General features: G+C 40.3%; 1 protein-coding gene across 2 annotated transcripts in view; it reads right to left on the minus strand.

Annotated features, from left to right (window-relative positions):
- Window positions 1–7,838, minus strand: part of LOC118810200 (protein quaking-B-like) — a 121,479-nt gene extending 113,641 nt beyond the window's left edge. For both annotated transcript variants that reach the window (XM_036573784.1, XM_036573783.1), the window contains exon 1: window positions 6,997–7,838. In XM_036573784.1, the coding sequence (XP_036429677.1) occupies window positions 6,997–7,138 (142 nt within the window). In that variant the 5' untranslated portion in view covers window positions 7,139–7,838. The remainder of the gene's footprint in view (window positions 1–6,996) is intronic.
- Between the last annotated feature and the right edge of the window lie 8,007 nt (window positions 7,839–15,845).

Genomic DNA, 15,845 nt, shown 5'->3' on the forward strand with positions numbered 1-15,845 from the left:
GATGTACCAGGACTTAGGACACCATGAAACTAGGATACTGTGAAGTACTTTTCACCATCACTTATCTTCACAGTCGCTACTATCACAGGTTTAAAACATTATCCAATAAGCAATTTCTTCATAGCAGCACACTCTTTATCACTTTCTCTTCCCTTTCACAGACACACATACGCCAACACACAATTAGCAGTGGGATGTTATGTCTCCTGTGTTGCAGTTCTGTCCAGGCCTGATACTGGAAGTGAAACTGGTGTTTCAATCTCCTCACATGAACAAACTACTCACTCAGGGTCACCTCTACAATCTCAGTCTAGCAGTCCTCAGTTATTTTAAAGTACGTCCAATGCTGACATAGGCTTTCAATTACCCACAGAAGGACTGTACAATTTTCATAGAAAGGCACTAACCAATAGAATGGTATGTACTGGAGCAGCGGCACATGAGGCTTAGGGTCACCATGTCCAATGCCAAGCTAGAGGGGTATGAAGCCCCCCCCAGCTCTGAGCTGTGGAACAGTGGAACTGCATTCTCTGAAGTGATGGAGCTCCATCCAGAACTAATCAGCTGCTTGTGTGACTGAATGCAATCAAATACTCACAGCAATGTTCCAATGTCTAGTGTAAAGCCTTCCCAGAAGAGTAGAGGCTGTTACGGCAGCAAAGAGGTGCAAACTCCGATTAATTTGCTTGATTTCAGAAGAAATGTTGCATGAGCAGCTGTCTACAAACTTCTGGACGTATAACAGTGAATGTAACTATGTATATTTGACAGGAATTATCAAAGACCAGGTAACATTAACTACAGTAACCAACTGTTTCTGAACCATCAGGTTTAAAAAATGAAACACAGAGCTTTTATAAAACGTCAGGACCAATTTCTTACCCTGCTGTAGTTTATTTTGCTGTAAATATACAAATGCAAGTAACACACATACAGAGACTACCTTTAATTTACTTGACCCCTTAAATGGCCAGGGTCCACCAGCAGGCCCTGAAGTTTTATTACGCACTTCTATAACCTAAGAATATCTCAGCCAGTTTGCACTGAAGCCCTGGCAGTTATAAATAATAAGCCTTAGTTTGTAACAAGCCTGAGATTTTAAGGGGTTAATTTCTACATCTGAGGAGATTAGATGCAATATAATTGACTTTCATGAGGAAGGAGAAAGTCAAATAAATTTAAGTGAAAAACTGGAGATTCCAAAACAGAAATTCAATAAAATATTTAAAAAATTATAAAAGATGTAGAGAAAATGAGACTCCTAACAACTGTGCAAGACCTGGTAGACCAATAAAACAATCCGCATCAGATAAACAGCCCTTAAAGCTTTCATCTTTGAGAGAGAGAAGAAAATCAAGCTGCTTCAGATCTGAAAACATCCACAGGTGTTTCTGTCCATCCTTCCACTGTGAGAAGACAACTCAGCACTATGGGTCTGAAAGGATGTGTAGCTGTCAAGAGGCCCTTACTGAGAAAAGAAAATAAGAAAATAGACTAAAAAGAAGCTGTTGGTGTTTCTCAGAACAATGGACTGACCACCCCAGAATGCAGACCTCAACATCACTGAATGTGTTTGGGATTATTTGGATTGTGAGAAGCAGAAAATGCAACCAACTTCTAAGACTGAACTTTGGAAGTGTAGCAAAAATATCCCTGAGTATTTCTCTGGAAAACTGAAAGTGAGTCTCCTGAAAAGAATGGAAGCTGTAATAAAGGTAGTGTGGACACACTAAATACTAAAAATGTGATATTATATTTAGTTGCTGAGGCTTCTGTGTCACGTCTGTTTAATATGTTTTCTGCTTTTTTACTGATGCTGAAAAGCTAATACCTTGCATTTGATTTCTATTTTGGAAATTAAATAAATAAAGGGTGGTCCATAACTTTTGCACAGTACTGTACAAACACACACACCCTTCTGGAAACTTCAGCTCTCTGACTGTGGTCACGCTATCATACACAGCCATGCTACTGAAGGAGATTTCATTTTACAGTATGGCCGGCCTCTGCATGACCACATCACTCGAACTTTCCTTAAACCAGTTGTGAAATAGGAAATCCATCTGACTCATGAATCCGCTTCAAGTGTGATGACTACAGAAGAGCCGGACTTTCATCTCTATATTAACAGGGTCTTTCAGTATACTGTACTCCACCTCCACACTGCTCAGCCAACAGGAGCTGTGCTACTCCAACAAAAGCTGTACTGTATCTTGGTTAGCTATATTTCCATGAATAGATTATTGCACCTTCACTTGTAGTGTTCACTGAAGGATAGCAATGCAAAATGTGATTGTCACAACAGCCGACATGCTTCAGATTTGTTCTTTTCTGAGGATTTTCAACTGATAATACTTTTACTAACACTCAGGTATATCTGTAAGAAATCTACTTTTGCCCAGTTCCATTTTAGTCTTTGACATTTGACTCCTAATTCCTTTTTCATGTTTCATCTCATTCTGTTCTGTTTGTTCAGCACAGGGACTCTTTTACTGTTGTTCACGCTGCTCACTTTAGAGCTTTAGCATTTTATTTTAAACCAAAATCTAAAAAGAGAAGAAAAAGCATCTACGGTTACTAAGCTGATAGATACTGGATGTTCTGAGAAGCTCTACTGCAGGTCTATAAGATACTCAGTTTCTGGCCTGATAATTTCTCCTGCTCAGGTTGTTTTTGGCTACTAGGTAAGCTTCTTCCTGGGTTGAGATGTCTTCCACAAAACATTTCACTATTTAAAGGGGAATTCCAATGAAATTTTACATTTTCTGAATAACTCAATTATTAAAATGTAAACAAAGTCATTCAGATTGGTTTGATGTGAAATGCTTGGTTATCCATTTCGTTCACACACAGTAAACTAACTGTTTTTAACTGAACTTTGAATAGCATGCTTATATTTTTAATTAAATATCTGCCAATATGATTCCAATATCATTGCATCCCTAGTTTTGCTTCCTTATAGGAATTGTCTTAATGCTTAGCATTATAGACCACAGATTCCTGTAAAACGCCTTTATATCCTATTAGAAAATGACCAAATGCGTCTAGAATCAGTTACAGATCACCTGTTAAACCATTAGGATCTTTTACATTGTGATATTAACCCACCATGAAAAGACAAAACATAATTATAAAACCATCAGAAATTTTGAATAGTAAATTAATACCCTGTCTTATTATTATTTGAAGTTCATCTCATAACTCAAAATTTTAAGGCAGCCCGGGCACTTTTTTAAGTAAAAACCCCAAATTTTTTACAGTGGTGGTGATAGGAACCAGATGTCTGACGAGTTTAATGCCTTACGAGTTTAAAAGCTCACTCACAGTATCTTAAATGAAATAGTTATGAAATAGACATGTGCATGTAGGGCACTGTAAGGCAAAATTGTACCCAAAAAATTATTATTTATATTTACTACCCTTTAAGCATTATATATTACATATAAAAGCTCAGAAGATGTGTAGCTTCACTAGTTGTTTAAGATAATTAAAATAGCCGTATTTGCATTGTAGACATCCTAACCCCTGGGTCCCATCACCTCCACTGTACAGAAAATCTATTGAACCAGTCTACAATGAACCATTTCACATCAAACCACTCTGAATGACTTTGTTTACGTCTAAATATTTGAATTATGCAAAATTTTTAAATAACCAGCAGAATTTCCCTTTAAACGATGCAGAAAGGTTGTTCTCGGAGAAGTTCCCACCTCATGTCACACTAATGTTTAATATACTATAAACAGCACTTTTTTTGCACACAACGCAAGATAAAGATGATTCAGGGAGCGAAAAGCAACTCGTGAGCATGCATCAGAAATGGCCTGCCTTACGCAATGGTCAGCGTTTGCAGCCCAGCTGGACAAGAGAAACACTTTCTGTCGCTGAGCGAAAGACACAATGGTGAATTCAGTTGAACTGAGCTAAACTGCTTTACCACTTAAAACACAGATTTAGTTATTGACTCACTGGGCTCACACCTCTCAGGAGACCTAGTGTTGGAAAGAAAATACATTCTCATAATTACTAAGCTTTTCACCTTTTCACTGAGATGGGAAAAAAGAATAGGCTTCAAGACCACTGCAGAATGATAAGGCCATAAGAATGAAGAACGAAAATAACGTTGTTTTTTTTTGGAGATCTAAAAAACAGTATGACAACACAGTGACTACAACTCCAACTCCTACAGATGGATCATAAATAGGCATAAACACAGCCTCTTGTTAAGGTGACTGATACTAACTGATAATCTTTTGGAGCTATAGCAGTCATCCTCATGCATGTTTATTTTATTTTTTTACATTTTGTTACGTATTTTATTCCCCTTAGAGGCACTTTCAATGAAACATTTACAGGCAGATCATCAGAAGAAAGGCCACGCTTACATATATATGTGTGTGTGTGTGTATGTATGTGTGTGTGTGTGTGTGTCTGTGCGTGTGTGTGCTTGTGTAAAGTCCATTTAGAGCCGTGTAAAGTTGAGAAGGGAGAAAAGTATCCCATAAAGAAAGGAAAAGAGCCCCCTGGTGCTCCAGAAACCGCAAAGCGCTGCGGATCTGCCCGCACTTCTCCACACAGCGAGGCTCACTGCTCTCCTTCCCCCAGTCATTTCACCAACTCAAGCTCAGGAACACATACTGGACTGAGATATTCACCTATCGCACAAAATGTTATATCATACAATTCCAGATAAATAAACTGCACCTCTGATTAGTCATTTCTACGTTTGCAAAAGGGATTAATATGAAATGCAGTCGGAGTCGGGCAGAGATTTGCTGTGGGCAGAATCAATGGATCACTCCAAATCATACAGAGTCTTAGGACAGGCTACCACCCAGCTGTGTTCATGCCCTTAGCAAACTGTTTAAGGGCAGCACAAAAAACGTGCAGACCCACTCTGACACAAGCAGAAAGAGACATTTCAAAAGGAGTCTACTTAAAAATAGACGAAAGTTTGACCAGAAGGGAACTGCTGTTGCAACACAGATTAACTATTTTTGCTGATTTTTTGCCATTAAAGGTTTTTTGTTGGTTCCTTATGCTTTTATAATTGTGTTTTGTGTTTTTGTGATGGGTTAATATCACAATGTAAAAGATCCTAATGGTTAAACAGATGAGCTGTGACTGATTCTAGATGCATCTGATGCAGTTTTCTAATAGAATCTAAAGGTGCTCCACAGGAAACTATGGTTTATAATGATAACCATGAAGACAATTCCTACTAGGAAGAAAAACAAGAGATGCACGACGATGTTGGGATCGCATTGGCAGATATTTGTAAAAAATATAAGCATCTAACAGATGCTTAGATTTGAGCAATATTTCAAACGGATATTTGACGTATTTAGTGCCTTCTGGAAGAGCAGAATATTTTGACTACTGCACTAAAATGTCTGCATTTAATCATTTTACTCCATTTGCAGCTGTAATGCTAATCCAGACAGATTTAGTCCTAATTTCTACAGTATATAAATGTTTATGTATCAGCATCAGCAGATGTACATGAAAAATTACTGAATATTTGCATTAACCCACGATTTCCATATCAGCAGTGCTCATATTGGCAAGGCAGACGGACGAGGACTAAACGCCACTCGAAAAGCTAAACGAGAATTACACTGATTTTTTATTTTACTGAGAAGTAAACAGTCATTCAGAGTGGTTTGATGTGAAATGGTTCACTGTAGAGAAACTAACAGACTGGTGACAGGAACCAGGGGTCACAATGTCTGTAACACACATATAGCTATTTTATTTACTATCCAAAACCACCAGTGGTTTTATATGTAATGTTTGGGATGGCAAAACAGCTCTAAATCTCAAAAAAGTTTTCTTTAGGTACTATCTTATCTTACAGCTCCCTGCATATATCTCTCCACCAAGAATCGATTATAAAAATACATACATTTCTATATACATACTTCTCAAAACTATAGTAAAACAAGTAAAGCAAAAAAAGCAACTTATAACTATGTAATAGCTTTCTGTGACGCCGGTTTTAAAGGCATCAAACTCTTCAGACGTCTGGTTCCAGTCACCACTGATACGAACAATTCTGACTCAGTAAATTTCACTAGAACGAAATATTTCATATCAGACCACGTACATATTAACCACTTGATTAGGTGGAAATTTCGGAAAACCGGTGGAATACCCCTTTAACAGTGATTGAGCTCTAATACATTAGTGATGGAGTCATATTAAGCTCAAGTTGCCAAAAACTGTCCTCGCCCAGGCTAATCCAAGCTAATTTTCTCTCTCAAATTTCTATTAAACTGTAATGCAGAGTGTGTGCCTCATGATTTAAACCATTTTTGGTGTTTTATTTTTCTCTACTCCCTCCAGACGCTTTCAGTGACATCTTGCGCCACAGGTTCGTCTGTCTGCAACACACACACACGCGTTTGTCTTGCATTACTTATGAGGACGTCCAGTGAATTCTACTGATTTCTGTCAAGTTAGACTACACCTACAACTAAACCTAATCCTAACCTTGGCCCTAACCCAAAAGGCAATCTTTCTGCTCCTTTAGTTTTTCCCAAAAAATAAAATAAATTTGTGGTAAAAAGTGAGGACCAGCAAAATGTCCTCATGTCCGAAACTGTCATGCTGCCCTATTACAGTGAGGACATATGGTCCTCACAAAGATAGCAAGACAAGCACAAACACGCGCAAGAGTGAACCGAGTCGCGAGCACGAGGCTGAAGTTGGCTTCCTATTCGCCAGCTTCTCATTCGAATTTTCAGTTCCACCTTAAATGGCGCAGCGCGTCCATTCTGTCGCCTGTGCCACTTAAGGTGGAACGGGGAATTCGAGTAAGAAAGGTGGCGAATAAAGGCGCTGTAACTTCCAGCTGCGTTTGCGGACGACAGAAGCAACAAATGTGTCTCCTGACAGACACAATGTGTCCTGAAACCCAGAGAGAAACAGACGCCGCCTTCAAGCCAAACTGCCACTCCAGACAGAAACAAAACAGTGTTTTTCCTCTTTTTTTACCTTCGTCCAGAAGCCGTTCGAGGTGGTTGAAGATGCCACAGAAGTTGGGCAGACTGCTCATCAGTTTCTTGTCGTTCATGAGCTGCATGAGATAGTCTGGGCTAGGCTTCGGCTTCTCCTTCGCTTCCATTTCCCCCACCATATTCCAAAAAAATCACAACTGAGGCCCCGGAGCGCACAAATGCTAGAAAGGAGAGCAGTAAAAACACAGCGAGACGAACGCGCTGGAGTGGAAATGCTGAGAGAAGCGATGAGGAGAAACAAGTGTCGGGTCTCTGGCTGAACGCAGGAAGAAGGAGGAGGAGGAGAAGAAGCAGAAGAAGAAGAGCTGGTGCTGCTAACGCTGCTGTCTGACTGTCAGCGGCCAAAGCTGCAGTTTCTCCTCACGCGCACATACACACACCACACACACACACAGGCGCGCGCGCACCGGCGGCTCTTCTCAGGGCAGTTCACGCACAAATGAAATTAAACCGTAGAAAAAAATAAGGTAAGTGTCCCGGAGTCGGAGGTAGCCCGGGTCTCTGTCTGCAGTCCGCCCGGTAAATTCCACAAGTTTGTCGGAACCCCCTTCACTCCAGCCACAAGGCGAGTCCGGCGAGGCGGAGTGAGTCTCCGGCGCGGCGACGCGCTCAGATCCGCTGTCTGTTCGGTGAGATTTTGCCCTTCACTTCTCCCTCCGCTCCGCTCGGCTCTGTTGTTGCTGTTGTTGTTGTTGGGGAGGCGGCGTATGTGTGGCTCCCTCTCCCCGAGTTCCTCACGGCTGCCTGTGCCTGACTGTGGAGCTGTCCGTCCGTCCCCTCCTTCCTTCCTCTCTCTCTCTCTCTCTCTCTCTCTCTTTCTCTCTCTCTCTCTCTCGCTCGCTCTCTCTCTCTGACGCTGCCGCTCCTCTGAACCTCAGCAGCGCTTCGCCGGAGCTCGCGAGCGCGTCACGTGACCACACACACACACACACACACACACACACACACACACACACACACACACACACACTCCTATTCCTCTCCTTGTGGTGTATTTCCTTTACTGGCACCTGTGAAACATTGTCTTTCATTGTTTACTAATAAAAGCTGCGCAGAAGTTGACCCACATGGTCAGCACATGACCGCAACGTCTAAAGGTCCATGCTTTCTATGTTTTCATCCATTCTGAGGACGTTAGAGTTACTCTTGTCCAGATCGTAAGCTTAACACCAAGAACCAAAAGGTGACGTTTTGCTCTTTTCATTTTATTAATAAACGATTAAAAAAATCGATTTAATTGTATTTAAAAGATTGTTTATAATGCACTCTCAGAAATAAAAGGTAGTAAACTGTCACTGGGGCAGTTCCCCTCTTGTCACTGGGGTGGGACCCTCAAGGGTTCATCTCAGTATCTTTAGTCAGGGAGCATAACTGTACCATAATCCACTGAAATGATATTTTCTAAGTTGTACTGACTCCACACACCCCGTCTCGTCTCCAGCCTTTTTATTTTACTGTTCTGTTTTAAAACATTAGATTATGAAACGGTACAAATATGTACTTATTTAAACTTACTTAAGGTGCACATTTGGACATTAAAACCACTGTTATACCTTTGATTTACATTGTTTGTACCTTGATGAACGAAAAATGTACCTGCACAGAACCTTTATTTCTAACGGTGTGGTAAGCAGCCTAATGTGCCCACAATGTCAAAATGTTCATGTTTTCATTTATCCTGGAGACATTTAGTCCTCAGAAATAGTTATCCCACCTGAAACACACTCAACTATAACCTTAACCTTAGGATCAAAAACTATTTTGGCTCTTTTTCACTTTTATTAACTTTCTAAACTACATTTTTACAAATAAAAGCATAAAAAGCATTTTGTCCTAAAGGAAAAGTGCCAAATGTCCCCACAATGTCAAAATGTTCATGTTTTCACTCATGCTGGGAACTTTTCCTATTCTAATTGTAAACAGGAGCTAAAAGCTAATATTTTGGATTGCTTACTTTTATTAACCCCTTAAAATCCCACTCTTATTAGATACTAAGGTTTATTTTTCAGTAACTACAAGGACTTCAGTGCAAACTGGCTGAGCTATTCTGAGGTTATAGAAGTTTGTAATAAAACTCTGGGCCAGCCAGTGGGCCCTGACCATTTAGGGGTTAATAAACTGTGTTTTAAGAAACATCTTTTTCTAATGGGCAGCCAAATGTTCCCACAGTATCAAAATGTTCATGTTATCCTTTATCCTGGGGACATTTAGGCCTCAGAAAGAGTTAACCCTGCCCCCACCCCCCAAACACACTCAATAGCCTTAACGCAAAGAACCGAAAGTATAATGATGAACAGTCAAATGTCCCTATAACGTCAATGTGTTCATGCTTTCATTCATCATGGGGACATTTAGTCCTTAGAAAGAGTTAAATACACACACAGATGCACAAGAAACATACAGTACACACACAGATTTTTAAAATGAGTTACTTTGAGCTGCAAATGGATATCACAAGCATTTACCAAGGGACTGCCCTCAGAGACATTCACTTCAGCGGCACTTGCAAATTGCCGGTGATCTCTAATAACATCTCTTTTTGTGTCTTGGGTGAAAAAGCCTGCACTTAATATTCTGCTAAATTAACTTTGTCCGTGTTCGTGTTCATATATGTGTTGGGCAGCATTGTGCTTTGACCCCTTAAATGGCCAGAGCCCATTGACAGGCCCAGAGTTTTATTACACACTTCTATAACCTCAGAATAGCTCAGCCAGTTTGCATTGGCATCCCTGTAGTTACTGAATAATATGCATTAGTATGTAATAATCCTGGGATTTTAGGGGGTTAACTGCATGCAGAGTTGGTCAGTAATGAGCAAAGCTACATCACATTTAGCTACACCACTCAAAAAAATGAAATTGCTCTGTTGTTGGTTTTCTGAACCAGTGTCCCCTTAATAATATCACTTATCAAATGCATGTCAGTGAAACCGATTTAATTGTGCTGTTTCAATCAATGTCAGAAGTGTTTGTTTGGTCAATGCAATCCTGTGGAATAAAACTCAGAAATCTTTCCCATTGTCTCTTAGCATCATATATTTATTTTACTTTACTTTATTCACCCTCTAAGCTTAACTGCCACGTTATTGTTGGCTGTAAGTGCAAGTTATCATGTAACTACTACTGCTGAGCGCAATTCTATAACAGCTTAGTAGCACAGTCATAACGAAATGGTGTAAAACTTACTTAAACCTATTAATTTTATGTTCTTTTTCTACTTTAATTAGTGAAACATAACCATATTAAGTTGCAACTTGAAGTAATACATAAAAATGGTCAGTCTGGTTAATTAGACTTGATTTATTCGAATTTGATGAGTACATTTAACTCAGTTGAGCATCTTAAAAGCTACTTAACACAGTTGCGTGGAAACACACCATATAATTTTTAAGCAAATTCAACATTTTATTTCTTTAGTGCAGCTATATGTCCTGAATGTGGAATAATATTTACTTATCCAAACATTTTCAATGAATTAAATATTATGCTCAACAACACTATATGTCCAACAGTTTGTGGACACCTGCTCATCCAGTGTTTCCTCTGAAATCAAGGGTATCAATAGGGCGTTCGTCCTCCTTTGCTGCCTCTACTCTTCTGGAATGGCTTGTTGGAACATTGCTGTGTGGATTTGATTGCATCCTCAGGTTCTGATGTTAAGATAAGATACGATAATTGCTTAACACGGTTACAGTTTGTTACTTATTACTATATAGACAATACGTATAATACTAAAGATAAAAACTACAAGATAAAAAATAACCTATCTGTCACATAAACTGTATTCACAAAAAAATAACAATATACACAATTATAAATAAAAAAACAAAACTATTTACACTGTAAGGATATTTCACCAGAATTGCACATGGAATATTGCACATAAAGTATTGATTATATTACACATAGGAATGGTGAGGAATTAATATAAACACTATAAATAGAAAAACAAAAAGAAAACAAATAACAAATGTTGTATGATCAGTTCTGGATCACTCCAACTCATCCATCCATCTATAATAGGGGCTCCATCATTCCAGAAAACACACTTCCTTTGCTCCACAGCCCAATACTGGGGGCTTTATACCCCTCTAGATGACACTTGGCATTAGACATGGTGACCTCAGGCTCATGTGCAGCAGCTCCAGAGTATCCCATTCTATTGGTCATTGCTTTTCTATTGAGATTGTACAAGCTCTCAGCCTCAGCGCAAAACTCACAATGTATCATTTGAGCCAATCTATTCTAAAATCACAATCAAAACAAACTGGCATTTTACTGTAATACTTTTTCCTCACCTTCTGGCTCTGAGTAAAATTGTTTATTGGAGGGCTACTTTAATTTTCCACTTGAGTCATTGCTTTATTGAACGAGCTACACCTTCAACCCCTCTAACCACCCTCTCCTGATCGCAGGGGCCTAACACTGACAGGCCCTGCATTTGTACCCTCTTGGCAAGTTTCATGGGAATGTCCGTGATATTGTGTGAATGTGAGAAAGAGAGACAAAGTGTGATAGAGTAAATGCCAGGGTGCATCAGAATGAATCACGGCGAAAACAAGGCCTTTATCTCAATGGGGTACTTCCTCAGAGAGGTGCTAAACACTGCAGATAGAGACTAAAGCCCTGTGAACATGCCCTGCTGGTGCTGCGCTGTCACAGACCCTGATCCTCAGGCTGATGGAACAGAAGGGTTATTTTTATACACGTCACATGGTACAAGTAAACATTTAATATGCAAATCAGCCATAATAAGACCTAACGTTGGTATTTTGCCTATGTGAGAAATAAGATATTGTCGCTGCAATGTTGTTTCTCTTAAATGGAACATTTAATAAGGAAAAAGAGTCCTTTCATGTAAGATTTGGTGGGCATTATGTTGATGGTGTAATGGGCAGCTTATGTTTTCAGATGGTGTAAATAAATAAATAATGGGGAAAAAAATATATCACTGCTATTATTGACCATTTGCACCGCTATGCTAATTCAGATGGCACTGCACAGTAAACATCATTCGCAAATGCTCAAATCCTTTCATTAGAATTAATATAAATACTTTAATTGGCTTAACTGTTTTGTCAGTTCTTTTTGTCATGCAAAGTGGTTCTCATGCCCGCCGCTGACTGGCATTTAGATGGAGCTGCAAAAAAAAAATAAATAAAAAAAAAACACAAAAAAAGGCTCCAGCCCCTGTTTGATTGCACATATTGGCCCATCAGTCGCTCGCTTTCACGTGAATGTGGAGAAAAAAAAGAAAAAGCTTAAAAAGTGTTTTAGAAAGTGCTGGAAAAACAAAAGCAGGGACGAATGTGTGAAACGGGCCTGCAGGGTTAGGGGGAAGGTGGCCCGGGCCCTGACGGCACGGAAACAAATGACCCTCTAGAACAGGAAGGGATTGTCCAGGTCCTGCCCAGAACCTTTTCATCCTTTTGTGGCACTCGGAGCTTTCTCATGCAGATCGACTTGGACGAGGAGGCCTGTGTTAGGGCGCCTCGTTCTCCTGGGTACGGGGGTGGTGGTGTGTGTGTGTGGTGGGGGGGTGGTTTTGGTGTATTTACCCCCTCAAGACTCCTACTGACAGAGACCCCCCCTCCCTCCAGTCTCCAGTCCGGTGGCCTCCGCTCGCTCGCTCACTCACTCAGTGACGGAAGCCTTGTGTGAGAGCCGAGGAATTACGCTAATGAATGCATTCCTGCACACACACATCCCGAAACCAGGCAAAGCGCAGGGCCGACCCTGACCGCCTCCACTCAGCAGCCTCTCTTTCTCTCTCTCTCTCTCTCTCTCTCTCTCTCTCTCTCTCTCTCCACCTCTTTTCAAACCTCTTGCTCTATCACTCTCTCCCATTCTCTTTCTCTGCCCCTCTGCCACCTTTGCTTTTCTTCACTCATCTCTCTCCAGCACAGACTATCTCTCTCTGCCTTCCTTACTCTTTGTCTCTCTCCATTTCTCTCTTTCTCTCTATCTTTTGCTCTCCTTCTGCTTTTTACTATCTCTTTCTCTCTCTCTCTCACCTCCATAGTCTCTTCTAAACTCCTTCACTCAATCACTTTGTTTCACATTCTTTTTCTGTCTTACTATCTCTCTCTCTCTCTCTTTACTCCCTCTAGGAAAGTATCTCTCTCTCTCTCTCTCTCTCTCTCTCTCTCCCTTTCTCCCTTTTTGTCTTTCACTCTCTTTCTCCCTCTCTCTCCCTCTTTCTCTCTCTCCCTATCACTTTCTTTATCTCCCTCATTTTTGCTTTCACTCTCTTCCTCACTTTTCCCTCTCTTTCTCTCCTCTCTCCCTTTTTTCTCTCTCATCTTTTTTCTCTCCCTCTCCCTCTCTTCCTCTATCTCTTTGTTTCTCTCAATCTCCCTCCCTCCCTATCACTTTCTTTCTCTCCCTCTTTTTCACTTTCACTCTCTTCCTCTCTTTCTCTCCCACTGTCCCTTACTCTCCCTCTCTTTCTATTTCTATCTTTCTCTGTCTTTCTCTCCTCTCTCCCTTTTCTTTCTCGTCTTTTCTCTCTCTCTCCCTCTCTCTCGCCTCTACTTCTGTCCCTCTGTCCCTCTATCTTTTTGTCTCTCTCGCTCTTTCTCTTTCTCATTTCTTCATTCTTTCATTCTCTCTCTTGTTCTTTCTCTCTCCCCCACTAGCCCACCCTCCCCAGAGAGAGTATCAGAGACAGTTCGTGGGGTCAAGCCGAAAATAAAATCAGTGCATAAAGTGATGAAACCGGATCCAGTCTGTGAGACGTGGCGCGAGAGCCTCACCATGGATACTGCATGTTTACCTCAACGACACCAGGTCATTAGTAATTAAAACAGATCACACATTAACTGTCTTAATTACTTATTAACACAGTTCAAATGATACTTCACCAACATTTCAAAGTTTCATTAATGTGTCTCTACATAATTCAGATCAGCTTTAATGAGTAATGGTGAGACGGTAAGGAAAGGCTGGAAATCGATGCCTTTGACTCCACAAACATGCAGAATCTGTGCAATTAGTGTTAAACCAGGGTGAATCAAATCCATTCAGTCATGACGGATTGAACACATTAGCAAAATAACTACAAAATATCAATAATCATTTTCACAACTCTGCTCCAAGGCTCATTACCAGGGCAAAACGTCTCATCGGGTGTGTTATTAAATTTAATCATGTTCCACAAAATTAATCCAGGCCTTAGTTTTAGTGGAAACTCCCTCTTTCGAATGTAGAACTCCAGCAAATACAATATGCACCAATCAGAGACTCTGTTGTGTTTCTAGCTTTGTGCAAACCTTTGCACTGGGAGACATGGACAGAGGCCTGCTGGGGCTCCTGATGAGCCTGTCCTCTATTTTTTTGTTGTTTTCGGTTACCGGGCCCTCTGTATTAGGACTGGGCCGAGTGCTAATTTGACGCGCTGCAGAGATAAAAGGGGGAACTCATGTTAGTTTCAGCATCAGAGGATCGGAATGCAGGCTATTTAACACAGGAGTCAGACAATCCCTCTCAGTCGGGGACAGCAACCCCCCCAACCCAACCGCCCGGACCGCCTGGCTAAATAAATAGCGAAGTAATTAACAGAGCAGCGAGAGGGTGTGCTTCTCCCCATAGGACATGTCATCACAGCTAACGCGGAGGGGTGGAGGGTGAATGTGAAAGTGAATGAAGGAGGTTAGTGGAGTAGCGAAGATGCGGAGGATTGAAAGTGTGATATAGAAGGAGCAGAGGCGGAAATAGAAAGAAGCAGCGGAGAGCAGCTGAGAACAGATCGTCTATGAATAGATGAAATGTCAGAAAGTGTGAGTGAAAAAGGAGAAAAAGAAAACAAGGAGCAGACAGGAATATCTGGAGTCAGAGTTTAAGGTAGTGATGTTTATTCAAGGCATCTCTGTATTAGAATCAGCGTTTCAGTGATGTGTCGGAAAGTCAAGGCCCCTCAGTCTATGCAATAGATGCGCCCCCTTTCTACCACAGTCCTACAACAGTACAGCTCCAAATCTTTGTAGGAATTCATGTTACATCACTATACACTTAAAGGGCCCATATCACTGCTGTCGGAGCAAAACCTTATATCTCCATTTTTGTCGTTTTTCAGTTTTTGACAGAATTTGAAAATGGCTGTGGCCCTTTACATTGTGTGTAAATTTTTTCCTTCTCCTGTAAAGTTACCATTTTGGAGAATTTTTGGAAGTTTTGTTCTGACAACAGTGATATGCTACATTTTTTTGTAGTTTATAATATCCATTAATAATATTTGATATGATTTTAAGTACCAAAAATGGTCATAATTTATTTTCACCTGACCATGTTCCAAGCTTTCATTAACCTTTAAAATTAAACATGCAGTTTTTGTTACTGTGCTATTGATACTTATATATCGCTGCTGTCGGAAGAAAACCTCGTATCTCCATTTTTGTCATTTTTCAGTTTTTGACATAATTTGAAAGTCGCTGTTGCTCTTTACATTGTGTGTAAATTTCATGATGAATGGACCAAAAAAAACAGCCCGAAATTACTCTGAAAAAACTCTGGTTCCATTGACTTACATTAAAAGTAAGGTATGTTTTTTCATTCTTCTGGCGGTTTTGTTCTGACAACAGTGATCTGCTTCTTCTTTTTTGGTCCACTAATAATATTTGATATGATTTTATGTACCAAATGGTCATATTTATTTTCACATTATCATTTTCCAACCTCTCTTTAACCTTTTAAACTAACAGGCTGTTTTTGTTACTGTGCCATTAAGACTGACATATGTAAATGAGCTCATTCTGATTGGCTGTGGCCCTGTTCTGTGCATCATTCATAAAGTACTCAGAGCTGAAACACTCCAAAATAAATGGACAGG

Source organism: Colossoma macropomum, unplaced genomic scaffold (genome assembly GCF_904425465.1).
Source record: "Colossoma macropomum unplaced genomic scaffold, Colossoma_macropomum, whole genome shotgun sequence".
Lineage (NCBI taxonomy): Eukaryota > Metazoa > Chordata > Actinopteri > Characiformes > Serrasalmidae > Colossoma > Colossoma macropomum.